This window comes from Maylandia zebra, linkage group LG4, assembly GCF_041146795.1.
Source record: "Maylandia zebra isolate NMK-2024a linkage group LG4, Mzebra_GT3a, whole genome shotgun sequence".
NCBI classification, from domain to species: Eukaryota; Metazoa; Chordata; class Actinopteri; order Cichliformes; family Cichlidae; genus Maylandia; species Maylandia zebra.
In genome coordinates, this window is record NC_135170.1 from 16,038,497 (window position 1) to 16,052,802 (window position 14,306).

Below are 14,306 nucleotides of genomic sequence, written 5' to 3' on the forward strand. Positions count from 1 at the left end.
ATTGTCCAATCAGCAGCTGACATCTGGGAGGAGGCTTTGCAGGCTAAACATTAAGACTATTAAGAAATAGTTGGTCCAGATGTACTGTAAGACAAAAAGAAATAAACTAAAAGAAAAATAAAGAGACCTTGTGATTGACAATAGAGTACATGATTAAAAAGCAGGATTATTCAGCCATGATTCCTACAATAGACCTTAAATTGAGCCCAAGCACCGTCAACACAGTTAACAAGTCACCGTTTTGTTTCCAAATTATTTCTGAGAGTAAATGACCCGTGTTGTTGCAGATATATATATATATATGCAATTTGTCCCATATAAACAATAGTAAATATTCAAACTTTTAATGAGATTTGGGAATTTTGCCCAGTGTGTTTTATAGATTTCATTTCCATGAAGTTTAATCCAATAAAGGGAAACTGGCTGTGGCAGTGATTCTCAGTGTTTGTGAGCATGGAGCCACTGCAGGGTGGTGTTGTGGATGACCAGGGGAGAAAGAAATGAGCAAAATTAAGATTTATCAAGAGGAACAAAATAAGGATTTTCTCACGATTTTGTATTTTTTTTAGTGTTAGTTAACAAAATGGCAAAAAAATGGAACTCATTAGTTAAGGTATGCTACTGCGAGGAAGCACATATCCTCATAGATACTCAGTTTTATGATCGTTTGCATCTCTTTGTTTACCTGCTTTGCAGTTATGGGGATCATGTTCAGCATTTCAAGGTACTGCAGGATCGCTGTAGTCAGTACTACGTGTGGGACGAGGCGTTCTCCTCTCTGAACGAGCTGGTGGACTTCTACCACAGCAACAGCATCGCCAAGGAGAGGACGGTCTTTCTGAGAGACCCCGAGCACTTCGCCAGGGTGAGTTTCTTTTGATTTCATGGTTTTCTTAAAGCAATCTAAAATAAAATTTAAGTGGGGAAGCTATAACCTGATTTTTTTTTTTTTCGTATTTGTACTGTAACAAAGTAAACCCTCTAAACTGATCTAATCAATCAGTTTTCAGCTCAATCTGCTCATTGTAGGTCTCCTTCTATGGTCATTTCAGGTGAGATAAGGAGGTCTAGCTTGCTAGCACTGGATTCTGATTGTGAAAGCCAGGTGAGGAGCTACCAATCAGATTAAACTGTGCTTTAAGGGAGGGGTGGCCTTAAAGAGGCAGGAGCTAAAACTGTGACTAATGCAAATGTGTTCCAGTGGAGTCCTAGGAGTAGAAGTAAAAATGTAAACAAAAGTCTCCCTTTAAACAAACAGTTTTTAAAAGCAACCTGAATATAATTTATTTGAAATGGAATATATTAAATTAAACAAAAATTAAATGTACCTAAATCACCTAAAAAAAATAAATAAAAAAATCCCTATGCATTTTTTAATCCCATTATCCTTATGAGTGTCCTCACCAAACCATTTAAGACACATCTGTTCTTGCTGTCATCTGTCTCTGTCTCGTTCCTCTTCCCTCCGCCGTACTCCCATACATCATGTTAACTATCAGGCGAGACACAGTAAATTATCCGGTGCTTATCAAATCAGTACGCCTGGACAAACATAACAAGCTGAGTATTCATTTTTCATTTGACTCGAAGGCATAACCTGTCAATCTAATGTAGCTGATAACTATGGGAAAAACTCCATATGTGGAATTTCTGGAGCTGCAACTGCGTCGGCGGAGTTTGATGTTTGACGTAGAGGTGCAGCTTGTAATGAAACATCACAGAGCAGCCGCCAGTTTGGAGCAAAATCAAATCAGTCATCTTAGACAGCGTGCCAGACGGACTGAGCACAGCAGTGTTAAAGGAAACTGATTTTCTAAAAGGCAATTCTACGCATTAGTCATGAGGTAGCTACATATCAAATTTGGGCATATTATTACTTTACTCCATAATTCAATCACCCGATCAGTCTTAGGTGGATCACACTCTATGTAGAGTGTGATATGTAGACTCCAAAAGACTGCACACGATAGTGATATACTACAGCTGTAAACCAGAAGCACAGCCCAAGCATTAGTAGTACTTTATTTGATTTTTAGTATGAGAAATGACAGTTAGTTCCTGAGAAGGCGTCATCATGGGAAAAGCTGCTGTTGTTGTTGTCATTATGTAGACAAGCTCGTATTGCACAGTAACTACTCCTGGGAGCGGCAGGCAGTGCCGCACCCGCAGGCGAACCCAGTTGCACCGATCCACAGCAATCCCGACCTGACAGCATGTTTGTGTCACTGTAACACAAACCACAAGCTAATACTTCATATAACATCATATTCACTTCTGTGGTTTCAGCCCCGAGATTTGACCTCGATTCATCGGCGAACAGAACGATCAATTTAGTGCAGTCATCTGCCAGTGTTAGCTGTCACATGGAGATCATGTTTCATTTACTACACTGACAAAAATTATAATTCTCAAAATGAAACCGAGGAATGTCTGGCATTGCTGGATGCGTGGTTTTTGTCTTAAGTCGTTCTTTTAGTCAGCCTCCTGTCTTCATGGTTTACTCCTGCTACTCTGTCAGCTGGCTGTTATTGTACATCACAAAGTCCCCAGTTTCTTTTAAACAAACAAAAAGTCATTTACAGTACTGTGCAAAAGTCTTGTATCTTATCATTTTCATTTGCTTGTTAAGCTGCTTAAGACAATGTCAGAATTTGGTGTTTTATGTTGTATTATCGTGCATGTCGCATGTTTTAATTAAATGCTTGCACCTATTTGTCATTTTCCTAATAAACTATAAAGAAACGAGGGCTAGTTTGAGACTTTTGCGCAGTACTATATGTTATTTTAAATAAATAGGGTTTGCTGTTTTTCTTCATTTGTGCAAAATTATGTTACACAAAAAGTCCTGCAAAATGCATAACATGTAACTCACTCAGACTTCTGAATGGAGTCCAGTATTTTACAATCATATGAAGCACAGAAGAAGCCAAAGGCATAAGCTTAATGTGCCCTGGATGAATTTCTCAGCTGGATTTTTAGCACAGACTTTCTTACTTATTCCAGCTAGGGAGCCGTAACGTCATAAGAGTAATATCAGCGCAGTGTAATTTCCAGATCCTGTATATTTAAAATAAAAGAGTCACAATCAAGATGGGCTTGATCTTAAGTCATTTACATGAGCACTTTACACTTTTCTCATTTTGGGCTCGATGGGAGTCGAGGATTAACAGAATGTGACAGGGTAAATTTTGCTCACATCACTCATTGAAATGGATCTCATCATATGTGGTTACTTAGCCCACAGCTCAACTGAGTATCAGTTAAGAATCAGTGCTTCAGATGGCCTACAGATGATGTTGAAGTTTGGATCGTTTAACCTCAAGAAGTTGGATTTTTCAGTTTTCTGCATGTTTTCTTTTGATTGTAGATGATAGTGGTGATAAAGGTTTAATTGCAGTTTTTATGTTAGAAAATGCAAGAGCTCCCTCGTACTCTGTGTTTACAGTACATGCACAGACAAATTTTGCCATAGAGCTGTCTCATGTTTTCTTTATTGACTTAATAATGTTTTTAATACCCCAAATAAGAAGACATGATCCTAAAGCAACTCTGGAGCAGCTTAGAATTACATCCAAGCTTTATCCTTAATGCTGCCATCTGTTTTCAAAGCACCCTTGCAGATGGGATCTGTTTGCGACCGCTGCTTTCACTGCCTCGGTTCGGTTCACCTTTGAAATCAAACCTTTCGCCTAACGATCAGCTCTGTGAAGTGCCAAAAAAGAAGCAGAGAGGTGCTGACATCCGAGGTGGTGGCCTGCAGATAGCCAGTCACTGCTGCTCTGTGGTGTTTTGCAGATGATCAGAGAAGAAGTGATGTTAGTGGCCAATGAGTCAGTGCTGTTATTACAACTAAAGGGAGGCAGGGAATAAACAGACACACATGCACGAGTGTATTTCAGGCAAGGTAGCAGCACATTGTAGTTCTCGCCCTCCTTTCTCCATGTTCCTTTTATGTTCTGCTTGAAGTAATAATAGCATCCTTACTGATCCAGCCTGGAGAAGAACGCCTGCAGTAATATACTTTATGTCACCACAAAAAGAGAGAAAAAGATTATTAGCCTTAACCCAAAGTAAAACCACCAGAATCGTCACTAAATTATTTTAAACCATCGTTAAAAAAAGGAAATGTCTGTTTACTAAAGAATAAAATACACCTTTGCACTTATAATTTACAGGATTGACACTAAAATGCACTGACTTCTGTGTAAACTCATACTCAGTGCCTTAGCTATACGAAGGTTAACTGAGCTCATGTGCATGGCCACCCCTCCAAATTTGGAGCCGATGTGGATGAGAGGACCCGCCCAGTACTACCTCAAAATCATCCAGGTGTCTGCCATGCTTACTCTGATATGAAGAAACCTGAGTGTCCTATCAGTCCCACATGCTAACGGTAGCTCCCTATTGATCGTGGCACTTGTTAACATGACCTTAGTTGCCTGGACAGCAGGCTCCAAGGAAAGATTGTTTTAATAGGCTAGGGTAACCTGTAAGGGCTATTTGCTCTGATAAAGAATAATACTTTGACTTCTACCTTTACTGTTTAACAAAAGGTTAAAAAGTGGATGTCCACAAGTTAGACTTTAATTGTGGGACATTTTATTAAAGACATTTAGCAAGAGCAGCTGACATCACCCAACAGGAAAGCAGCTGGGCATTCAGTAGAAAAATTATGTAAACCAAAATCCTTCTGAATGAACCATTTAACACGGCAAAAAAAGCGCACACAAAAAGCCAAAATTTACAAAATGTATGCATATCTGAGTCGTGAAGATGATGCATTTGATCGTTGTGATGATGTGCTTTTGGAGTAGCTGCTTCTAGATTTGTTGTAGTTTGTCTCATGGAATAGGAAACCTTCAGATTTTTTTTTCATCCTAAAAAAAAGTCTTTTTTTTGCAAATTGAGCTCCTGATTAGTTGCATCATGGCTGGTCATAAAACCGTTCAGAGCGTGCTCCAAATCACTCGGGATGATGCGCAGTGCATTCGTCTCTCTGTGCAAATGCAGCTGGAGCAGGTGTGAAGTGATGAATTTAGCTTTAGGCAGTTATGGTGGTACTTAAACGGAAGATGGCTACAGCCATCCCCCGGGAGACTAATAAACTGTATGACCTAAATACTGTGATAATTGAATTCTCTTTAATGCGAGTGAATAGCACATGAAAACAACACCAGGTTTTGTTTCTGAATATTTCAGTTTTCTGAGAATTTCTCATGCTCATGCACAGGAAGCTTAAGGCTACACCAACGACACCACCACAGAGGAGGTGGTGTTATGTTATGACTTCTGGCTTTGTGGTTTGGGCAGAAATAGCACAAAAAGGATGACTGTCCTCTCTCCATCTGCTCAAACGGCTCATTCAAAAACACACTTTTGGATCCACTTGTGTGCAGTGACTTCTGACAAACTCAAGCTGAAGTGGAATACGAACACAGGAGAAACAAAACTAGGACAGATGCTGCATTCTTGTATTCTTTTATTGGCACTTACTGCTAGAAAACAGCCTGGAGGCTTTAACAAGATGTTTATGGTTGTTAATTTCATTGCTTTTTACACCCCATTTATTCTGTCTCATATTTTACTATGATGACACAGGCAATTTGCCCTGAATTCTCAATGAATATGCAGGTATTAGAGGTCAGCTGTGACTCTTCTGTTACTTTTAAGAATATGGTTAAACTTAAGAAATAATAGGGCTTATGGAAACCGCCACTGTTCACCCAGCGTCTATCTAAGCATTAGTAGAGCAGCATTACTTTCATGATCAGTGGAGTTTCTACATATTGTACATTTAAGGATCTGTAAAAGCACTTTATGCTAATCCTAACCTTAACTCTTCTTACCCTTCCACCATCAATCTTTTGCATGTAAAGCAAATGTGTTAATCACAACGCCACAGAGCCGATTTAAGGAAATTAAGAAAATTGTTCTTTAAAAACAAAAGAAGCAAATGTAAAATTCGCTGCAGATTCATTTACTCATGATCGATTATTTCAGCTCTTATCTTCAGGCCACTTCCACTCTGCTATCAGCATTTAGCAGGACCTTCAATATTACTTAAAGTGTATTTTAAATTTGCTCACATACGTGCAGTAGAATAAAAAAGAAAAACACAAAAATACACATTATCACTACATATGGCTTTCATGGTCCTCAAGTACCATAAAAGACTGTTTCTGTTTTACCAAATAATGTTGTTGTTATTGTTTTTTTTAATTTTGTTTTTTCTTTCATTTGGTTCTGCTTAATTTCCTGGTTCTATGATATTATATCATATCTGTTCCATTCATCAGTGACAGGAGTCAGGCACAAAACCAAATTCTGATTGTCTTTATATTACGCAGCATCATTAGTCTCAGGTCAGAAAGTTGCCCCATCAGAAGCAAGCTTATTAAGGGTCCACTAGGACAGTGTTATGTAATTATCTTCCTGAAACATGTGTTCATAATAATAATAATAATATATATAAAATGTGGCATGTGTTGGTTGTTTACATGTATGGCTAACCTTAAAAATGCAGTCACTTATTTTTTAACGTATGTAATAGAAAAATATGTTGTACTTATATGACTATTGAACATTTGTACATGTATATTTTCATGATCTGTTTCTCATTATGCTTTTCTCCTCCTTCACCACTGCTCGCTCTCCTCCCTCATTTCCACTTCATTGTCTTCCTCCTCACATCAAACCTCATCTCTTGAACTGAAGTCAGGGCTCTACATGCTCATTTATTCCCAATATTGTAATATAGCTAGGCTTGTGTGTCCTAAAAATCACACTTACCCTCTAATAAAAGTTTAACTACATTAATTACAAAGTTTAATTACATTTAATTACTCACATCGCAAGTTCATTCATTAAGTGTCTTTTAACAGCAGCTAACACAAGCTAACAGAAGCTAACAGCAACTAATAGAGACTAAGAGACTCTACTGTAAGCCAAAACAGCAGATGCTAGCTGGGGCAAACACAGAAATGGTCAGGATAACACTAACACTGGCCAACAGCAGCTAACACAGGCTAACAGTAGCTAACAGAGGTTAACAGCAACTAATAGAGACTAAGAGACTCTACTGTGAGCCAAAACAGCAGATGCTAGCTGGGGCAAACACAGAAATGTTCAGGATATCACTAACACTGGCCAACAGCAGCTAACACAGGCTAACAGTAGCTAACAGAGGTTAACAGCAACTAATAGAGACTAAGAGCTCTACTGTGAGCCAAAACAGCAGAGGCTAGCTGGGGCAAACACAGAAACGTTCAGGATATCACTAACACTGGCCAACAGCAGCTAACACAGGCTAACAGTAGCTAACAGAGGTTAACAGCAACAATAGAGACTAAGAGCTCTACTGTGAGCCAAAACAGCAGAGGCTAGCTGGGGTAAACACAGAAAAGTTCACGATATCAACAACTCACCTCAGTATTGCAGTCATCAGACAGAAGTGAGTTTCATTCACTCATCAGACTCTCTTCTAAATGTTTTACAGCCTCCTCCAGAGTAAACAGACGTAGACACCAGCTGACTTAAACAGCAGACAGCCTATGCTCACTACAGATAAATATAGAAAGATATAAATAGAGTTGTTTATCCTATAGTGGCCACCTTAGCTAGGATTATGCACTTGAATTAGGAAGAGTAAGAAAACAAACTTCCGTTGGCTGCAGTCCACAGACATCTAGACATCTTTTACACACTGTACCTTTAGGACATGACAAATTAATTCTATATCCATTGCTGTGGAGTTTCGCCCACATACAGCAACAGTGTGACTTTGTTTTGAGAAAAAATAAGTGAAAATAACTACAGTGAAGTGTCAGCTGCTGGTCATATACAGTATCCTTGTATCGTTCTGTGTTTAGCACACTGGCTGTGATGTTGTTGCCCTGTAGGTCACTTTGAATCTGAATCACATCATGCCCCAGAGCCAAAGGGGCCGTGCTTTCCTTACATGGCTATGCAGCCTTTCTGTCTTTCCACACGAGATCACAGCAGCTTAGTCAGTTCTTTATGTCTCCATATGTGTTTACTGTTTTAATTTGAGCTTTAAGGTGTATTTTCTGTGCCTGTCTGTGGAGAGCTTTCCTTAGCATTGAATCTCCATAAACATAATGTATTTCTACAGCCTTCTACTTCTTTACAATTTAATCTGTGAGAGGATCAAAGGTGGGGGGAAAAAAGAGAGATGCAATCATGTAAACACCAGCCGATCATTTCTGCACTGGCTCCATCCGTATCCAGTTATCTTCAATTCTTCTTCATCAGTGGGCTTGGTTTCCCAGTAGGTAGATGCGCAGATTAAAAGCACACATGAAACATTGATATTAGCTTTGGACCCATCTGGCTTTTTCACCGTCAAGCTATATAAAATCACAGTCAGCTGGTCTTCGCGTCTTGGCCTTGGGCATCAACAAAGCTCCAACACCCAGCGTCTTCCACTGGCAGCGTTTGCACACGGTCATACAACTCACGCTTTACTTCTCTTGGAGAAAAGATTGTTTGATGAATGACTTAACCTGGTTATGGTGGCAAAACCATATTTAGGGTTTCTATTTGGGTTTTGATCATGAGAAGGACTCTTAAGCATCTCCGAGGTGCCACTGTGGACAGAATTGTGTGAGCTACAAAATACTCTGTGCCATTTTTGGAGAAGAAAAAAACCCCAAAGAAAATACTAAATGAAAGAAATTTGCCCTAAAGACCAGTTAACCAGACAACAATATGGCAAACTGGCAAATAAACAGTCTGGCACTTTCTTGTGTATTTGCTCAGCAGCTCTTTCTTCTTTGTGAGCTTGATGTGCACGCTCAAAGCTATGAAATATTAACAGTATTCAGTATCCACTTCTTCACAGCATCACTTCTTTTTCTTTCATAAAAGAAATAAGAATACAAAGAAAAAAACTGTTCATTCCCCCCCTTTAACCATTTAGATTATAAAGAAAGACGAGGTTATGAAAAGATTGTGTTCAGTGTTTCTCTTACTTTTTGTGTTCGACTAAATAGGTCAGTTTCACAGACGTGAACCGAGTGTGTTGAACACTTGTGAGTCCTTGAATCATGTTGCACCATGGTGGTTTTTTTTGTATGTGTGTGTGTGTGTGTGTGTGTGTGTGTGTGTGTGTGTGTGTGTGTGTGTGTGTGTGTGTGTGTGTGTGTGTTGACCCTCCTATTGTTTGGTTTGTCTTCCCAAACTAATTCCACATCAGCTTATTACATGGCTCTTGATAGCTTCTTATCTCAGTATGGCAGAATAGGAAATAATTCTCCTAACACATCCCTTAATATCCTCATGTCCTTGTGTTGCAAAGCCTTCCCTTTTACCCTGGAAAACTTGGACCTTGTGCAAAGGGGCAAACAAGCAGTATTGGAGGAATTTTCGTTGCATTCTGTGCACAAGGGAACTAGCAAAAGCTGTACTGTCAGTGCTCTCTTAGGCGGTAGAGTCAACCCTAATCACAAGGATACATGGATTGTATTTGTCTTTACAAGAGAGAACAAGAATGAAAGGGTTCTTCTTGTGCAACCCACACAAACTAGAAGTCTCGACTAGATCAGTGAAACAATAAATCATAAGACTGTGAGGATTTTATAGATTTGCAGGCCTGATGGATTCTGTCTGGGTTTCTTGATCCTAATCCCACTGTCTAGTTAGTGCATGTACTTGTTTGTAACTGTGTACATGTTTTGTGTGCCTACCGCTACTTGGATGTCATTTTATTGGGCCTTACTCTAAGATAAAGCAGTCCACAATAAAAAAGCCCAGAATTGCAACATAGATATCTACGCACCTACATATAAAAAACAATATTGGTATTCATTGCAGCCTCCCCGCTCCCTCGCAGTTCACATCACATCCACCTTCTTCTGTGGGAGCGCCAGTGATAGCCGGGTTAGTTAAGTTCGAGCCTCTCTCCTTAAAATAGCCACTTTTGTTCTGCCACTCTTAAACTGCTTTTACTTCACGAGTCAGCAGCGATCAGAGGAGGCCGGCGATCGAGGGAGAAGAAAAACAGTACTTTTGTGAACTCAAAGAAAAACATCTTGAGGAAGAGAGAGAAGAATCTGAGGGCTGAATTTAAAGCGGCTCCCCTTGCCCTGGATTGCCATCAAACATCACAGCGACAAGCATTATAACCGTTGTTTGTTGTTGTTATTTTTAGTGGGCATGTGTGTTTATTACACTCATCATTCTGGACTGATAGCACCTCTCCGTTGCATACCCATCCCTCTGTGTTTTTCTTTTATGACCAAGAGAAACTAAAATCTACCATTTACTCAATTTAAATATCGGATAAAACCCAACGCTAAACAAGGCTTTTGAGGAGAAGAGTGGCGCGAAGTGATTTTCATGCTTCATGAAGGTGCGCATAATGAGAATTTTATGCAAAGCACATGATGTTCATCACCATAAAAGTGTCACAGCAATCTAAAATATCTTGCCTCATTGATATTAACCTGCTGTCAGGTAAGGACAGTCTGAGAATCGAAGGGTAAAGAAAGTGGAATGTGTCAGAATGGTAACTTTAAACCCAACAGGGCCAGATTAGTGGTGTGTCTGGAGTGGGAGTAAGCAGCATGTTCTTTGTTTTTCTGTCTGTTAGGTCCTTTCTAACATCGCTGTGTGTCTGTACTCGCTCTCCCCTTGAAAATATGCCCTACACGCATGGTTTTCTTTAAAGCTTCCATCACTTTCTCAGTATCACAAGTCCTTGAAGCCCTCGAAACAAAACCAGCCACCCATTCATTTTCATCAGTTTCACCTTCAGTTCACCGTCCTATCCCAGCTGTCATAGGACAAGAGAGGGAGTACACCTTGGACTGTACTCCAGTCTAACACAGGAACAACACTGAGAGACAAACAACAAGTCAACAAGTCACATTACATTCATGCATATGGCCAATTTAGCCATTTATCCTAACCCCATGCATGTCTTTGGACTGTGGGAGGAAGCTGAAGTACCAGAAGTAGTGTGTGTGATTGGGTGAATGAGAGTTGTTGTAGTGTAGTTGTAGCTGTAGTGGAAGGTGCTATATAAGTATCTGTCCATTAGCATATGCTACTCTTGGATAGATCTAGTTGTTTCCCTGGTCCTGATAGTACTGTATCACCCTAATAAAGAATTTTGCTCTCAGACTGCAGGCTTACTAACAGTTTCTAGGATACTTAAAAGTAGAATGGGGAGCAGAGAATTCAGCTCCCAGATTGGATTCAGGATACAAAGCTCTCATAATCAGGGCTCAGCTACCCCTGAGTCCTCACTTAGATACACTGCAATAGGCCTAGGTTGATGGGTACTTCCCATGATGGACAGTGTTTCTTCTTCATTCAACTCTTTTCACTCTCTAGGTGCTTACACACTACTGTACATGTAATCATTAGTTATTATTAATCTCTCACCCCTCAACATCAGCCGGTCGTAGCAGATGGCTGTCCCTCCCTTAGCCTTCTTCTGGTGGAGGGTTCTCCTGTTAAAAGGGAGTTTTTCCTTCCTGCTGTCACCAAGTGCGTGCTCTGTATGAATGTGTGAATACATAGACTGTTTTTTCATATTTACCAAGACTTATTTAATCTCTTTGGAGCTCGTATTCTTTTTCTTGTTTTGTTTGGCCTCCTGCTTCAAAGAAACTGCGCTCACTTTAAAAATTCACTGTCTAGATTGTGGCTGGTGAATTAAATAATACCTCTCAAAGCCTTTAGGAGATAAGACCAGCGAACCTTATTGACCAACATTCATTTTAAGTTCGTGTAGTGGAGAAATTTCCAAACTAGCCCTTGTAAACTGTGTGCTCTATTTTTTTTCTATAATCTTATATCCTGATGATAAGCAGAAAACGCACTGGTATGTATAAATATTACTTTAACATAAAGAAAGACATATTTTTGGGAGTCACTGATAAAAAAACAAAGGTAACCCAAAACTGGCTGTGATATTAAATCAGCATGAAACAGCTGTCTTTTGCAGGACATTAAGTTGATTTGGTTTCTGCAGCCATCTAAACGTAGCGAGATAAACACGTTAATAACTCTACAACCCCCTCATTTGACGAGTAACATATTTGACCGTCACATGCAAATAACACCATGCTGCTACAGCGTAACCCCACTGAATACTACACACATTGCACCGGTGTGTTATGACTCATTTTATGTGGGAGATGTTGGATTACAGAAGCTTACTGCCTCCTTTCCAGCTTTTAAAAATAGAAAAGTAGCATTCATGTTCTTTGTTTCTGGATTGAATTGGTAAAAAAGAGCTTCATTGACATTTGACATGTGGTGTCTTTATATTGTGCGATGAAAAGGCCTCATCTCTCATTTTCTAATACAGGGATGTCAAACTCATTTTACATCGTGGGCCACATGCAGCCTACTTAAGCAGGCCAGTGAAACTCCCCTTTCTGTGACTGTACAGAAGTTTAACTGCACATTTAATCTCAGAGATATTTTAATTTAAGAAAAAGAAGTTCAGTCATAATAGTTTGTTATATCAGTGAAAGAAGACTGTCATTATGACTCTTTGGACTTTAAAGTGTAAACTGACAGAAAGAGTTCTGGTAGCTCACTTGTCCACACTATAAAAAACAACAACAACAACAACAACAACAACAACAACAACAACAACAACAACAACAACAACAACAGTAATTTTCTACCTGTTTTTTAACAGAGGCTTCTGTAAATGGCAAATGTGTGGTTGAAGAAAAATATACAAAAAAATCTTTAAAAAATTCAGAATACAGAAATTCTTTCATTTTAAAATTTTGTATAATATTTGCATTTATACTTTATACTGGAGTCTTTGTTGGGCCAATTCTGGCTTTAAGGTTCACTTCCCCGGGCTAATGTGTAAATCTTATATAGCTTGATAGCTGTCTTCAACACAGGGGTGGGTTACTTTTAGTATTTTCTTTGACGCTATTAACTGGGTATTAACTTACTGTTGTGATGAAAATGTGTGATTAACTCTCTTTTTTTTCCCTCCTCCCCTCCCTCCTGTTCCCTCTCTCCCTCCTGACCCACAGCGTTCCCATCATGCCCAAGCTGTCTTCGACTTCACCCCGCACCACCCGTCCCAGCTACGCTTCCTGCGTGGTGATGTCATTGAACTCATTGACTGCTCTGATTCGGTGCGCTGGAGGGGCCGTTGCCATGGACGCGTGGGCTACTTCCCTCCAGAGTACGTCCAGCCCATTTATCACTGCCAGTGACCTGACCTCGTGTCAAACAAGCGCACGGCCATTCCTTCGGGTTCACCGACGAGCCATCCTGAAAGACACTCACGCTGCTCCCCCGCTCTGCACTCGCCCGTCAACTTCCTGGAGCAAACGACGGAGCTACCACCGAACGACCCGTTCCCTAAACTGATTCCTCCCAATGCCCCCCTGTGATGTCGCCCTTTAAATCAGCCTTTGCTGCAGGCTCATCTGATCATCTGATCCTGAAGACTCCACTTTCTCCTCCGATCCAGACATGGACCTTTACACTGTGGAGAACTCTCACATATATTCAAAGTCATACATACTCCCAGTTATAATCATTTATTACAGCTTTTAGAAAAGTAACACACATAAACACTAAACTGAGGGGAAAAGTGTGTGGCCCATGAAAACTCCTGAAGGAAGGGCAGGCTTGCTCTCTGGCTCATTTACTCCAGTATTTTGCCATCCTTTTCACCAGGAGCTGGACAGAAAGCCATTGTGAATGTGAACACTTAGAGGATACTGACACAGCAGATTCCTCTGTCACTGAGCTGGTGTGTGTGTGTGTGTGTGTGTGTGGGGGGGGTGTCTGTACAGGTGTAAAGCTGCAGTCTTTACATACATACATGCATGTTGTGTGACGATGAGGGAGTGAGAAGTGTGTTGATTGTGTTGATTGTATCTGTGTGCGCGTATATATGTGTGTGTGCGTGTGTGTGTGTTTGAGTGTGCTCAGTGGACCAGTGAAAGGAGTTACTGTGTTACAGTGTGACAGTAAGACGAACACTGCCCCGACATCGCTTTGTTAATACAAAAAAAGAAGAAAAACGCACTGCTTAAAATGTAACATGCTCAACTCAATTTACTGATCAATCGTTTGTTCTTGAGTATTTATTCTTATCCACGTGTGATCTTAAAATACATATACTGCAAGTGAATTTAAACATTGTATACATGTTTTGCTTCTGTTGAAACTGTTGCAGTTGCTTAAGAGGAACAAACTTCATGTGACTGACAGCAAGAACTTGGATCGGTCTTCCTTATCCTGTAACAAAATCATTGAAATAAAGTGATACATTCACATCTTTGAGCCCTGAA

The 14,306-nt window shown here is 40.0% G+C and overlaps 1 protein-coding gene across 1 annotated transcript in view; it reads left to right on the plus strand.

Moving 5' to 3' along the window:
• grapa (GRB2 related adaptor protein a) overlaps window positions 1–14,306 on the plus strand; it is a 34,115-nt gene extending 19,809 nt beyond the window's left edge. Inside the window, exons 4-5 of the mRNA XM_004560696.5 lie at window positions 697–865; window positions 13,032–14,306. Of these exons, the coding sequence (XP_004560753.1) occupies window positions 697–865; window positions 13,032–13,217 (355 nt within the window). The 3' untranslated portion in view covers window positions 13,218–14,306. The remainder of the gene's footprint in view (window positions 1–696; window positions 866–13,031) is intronic.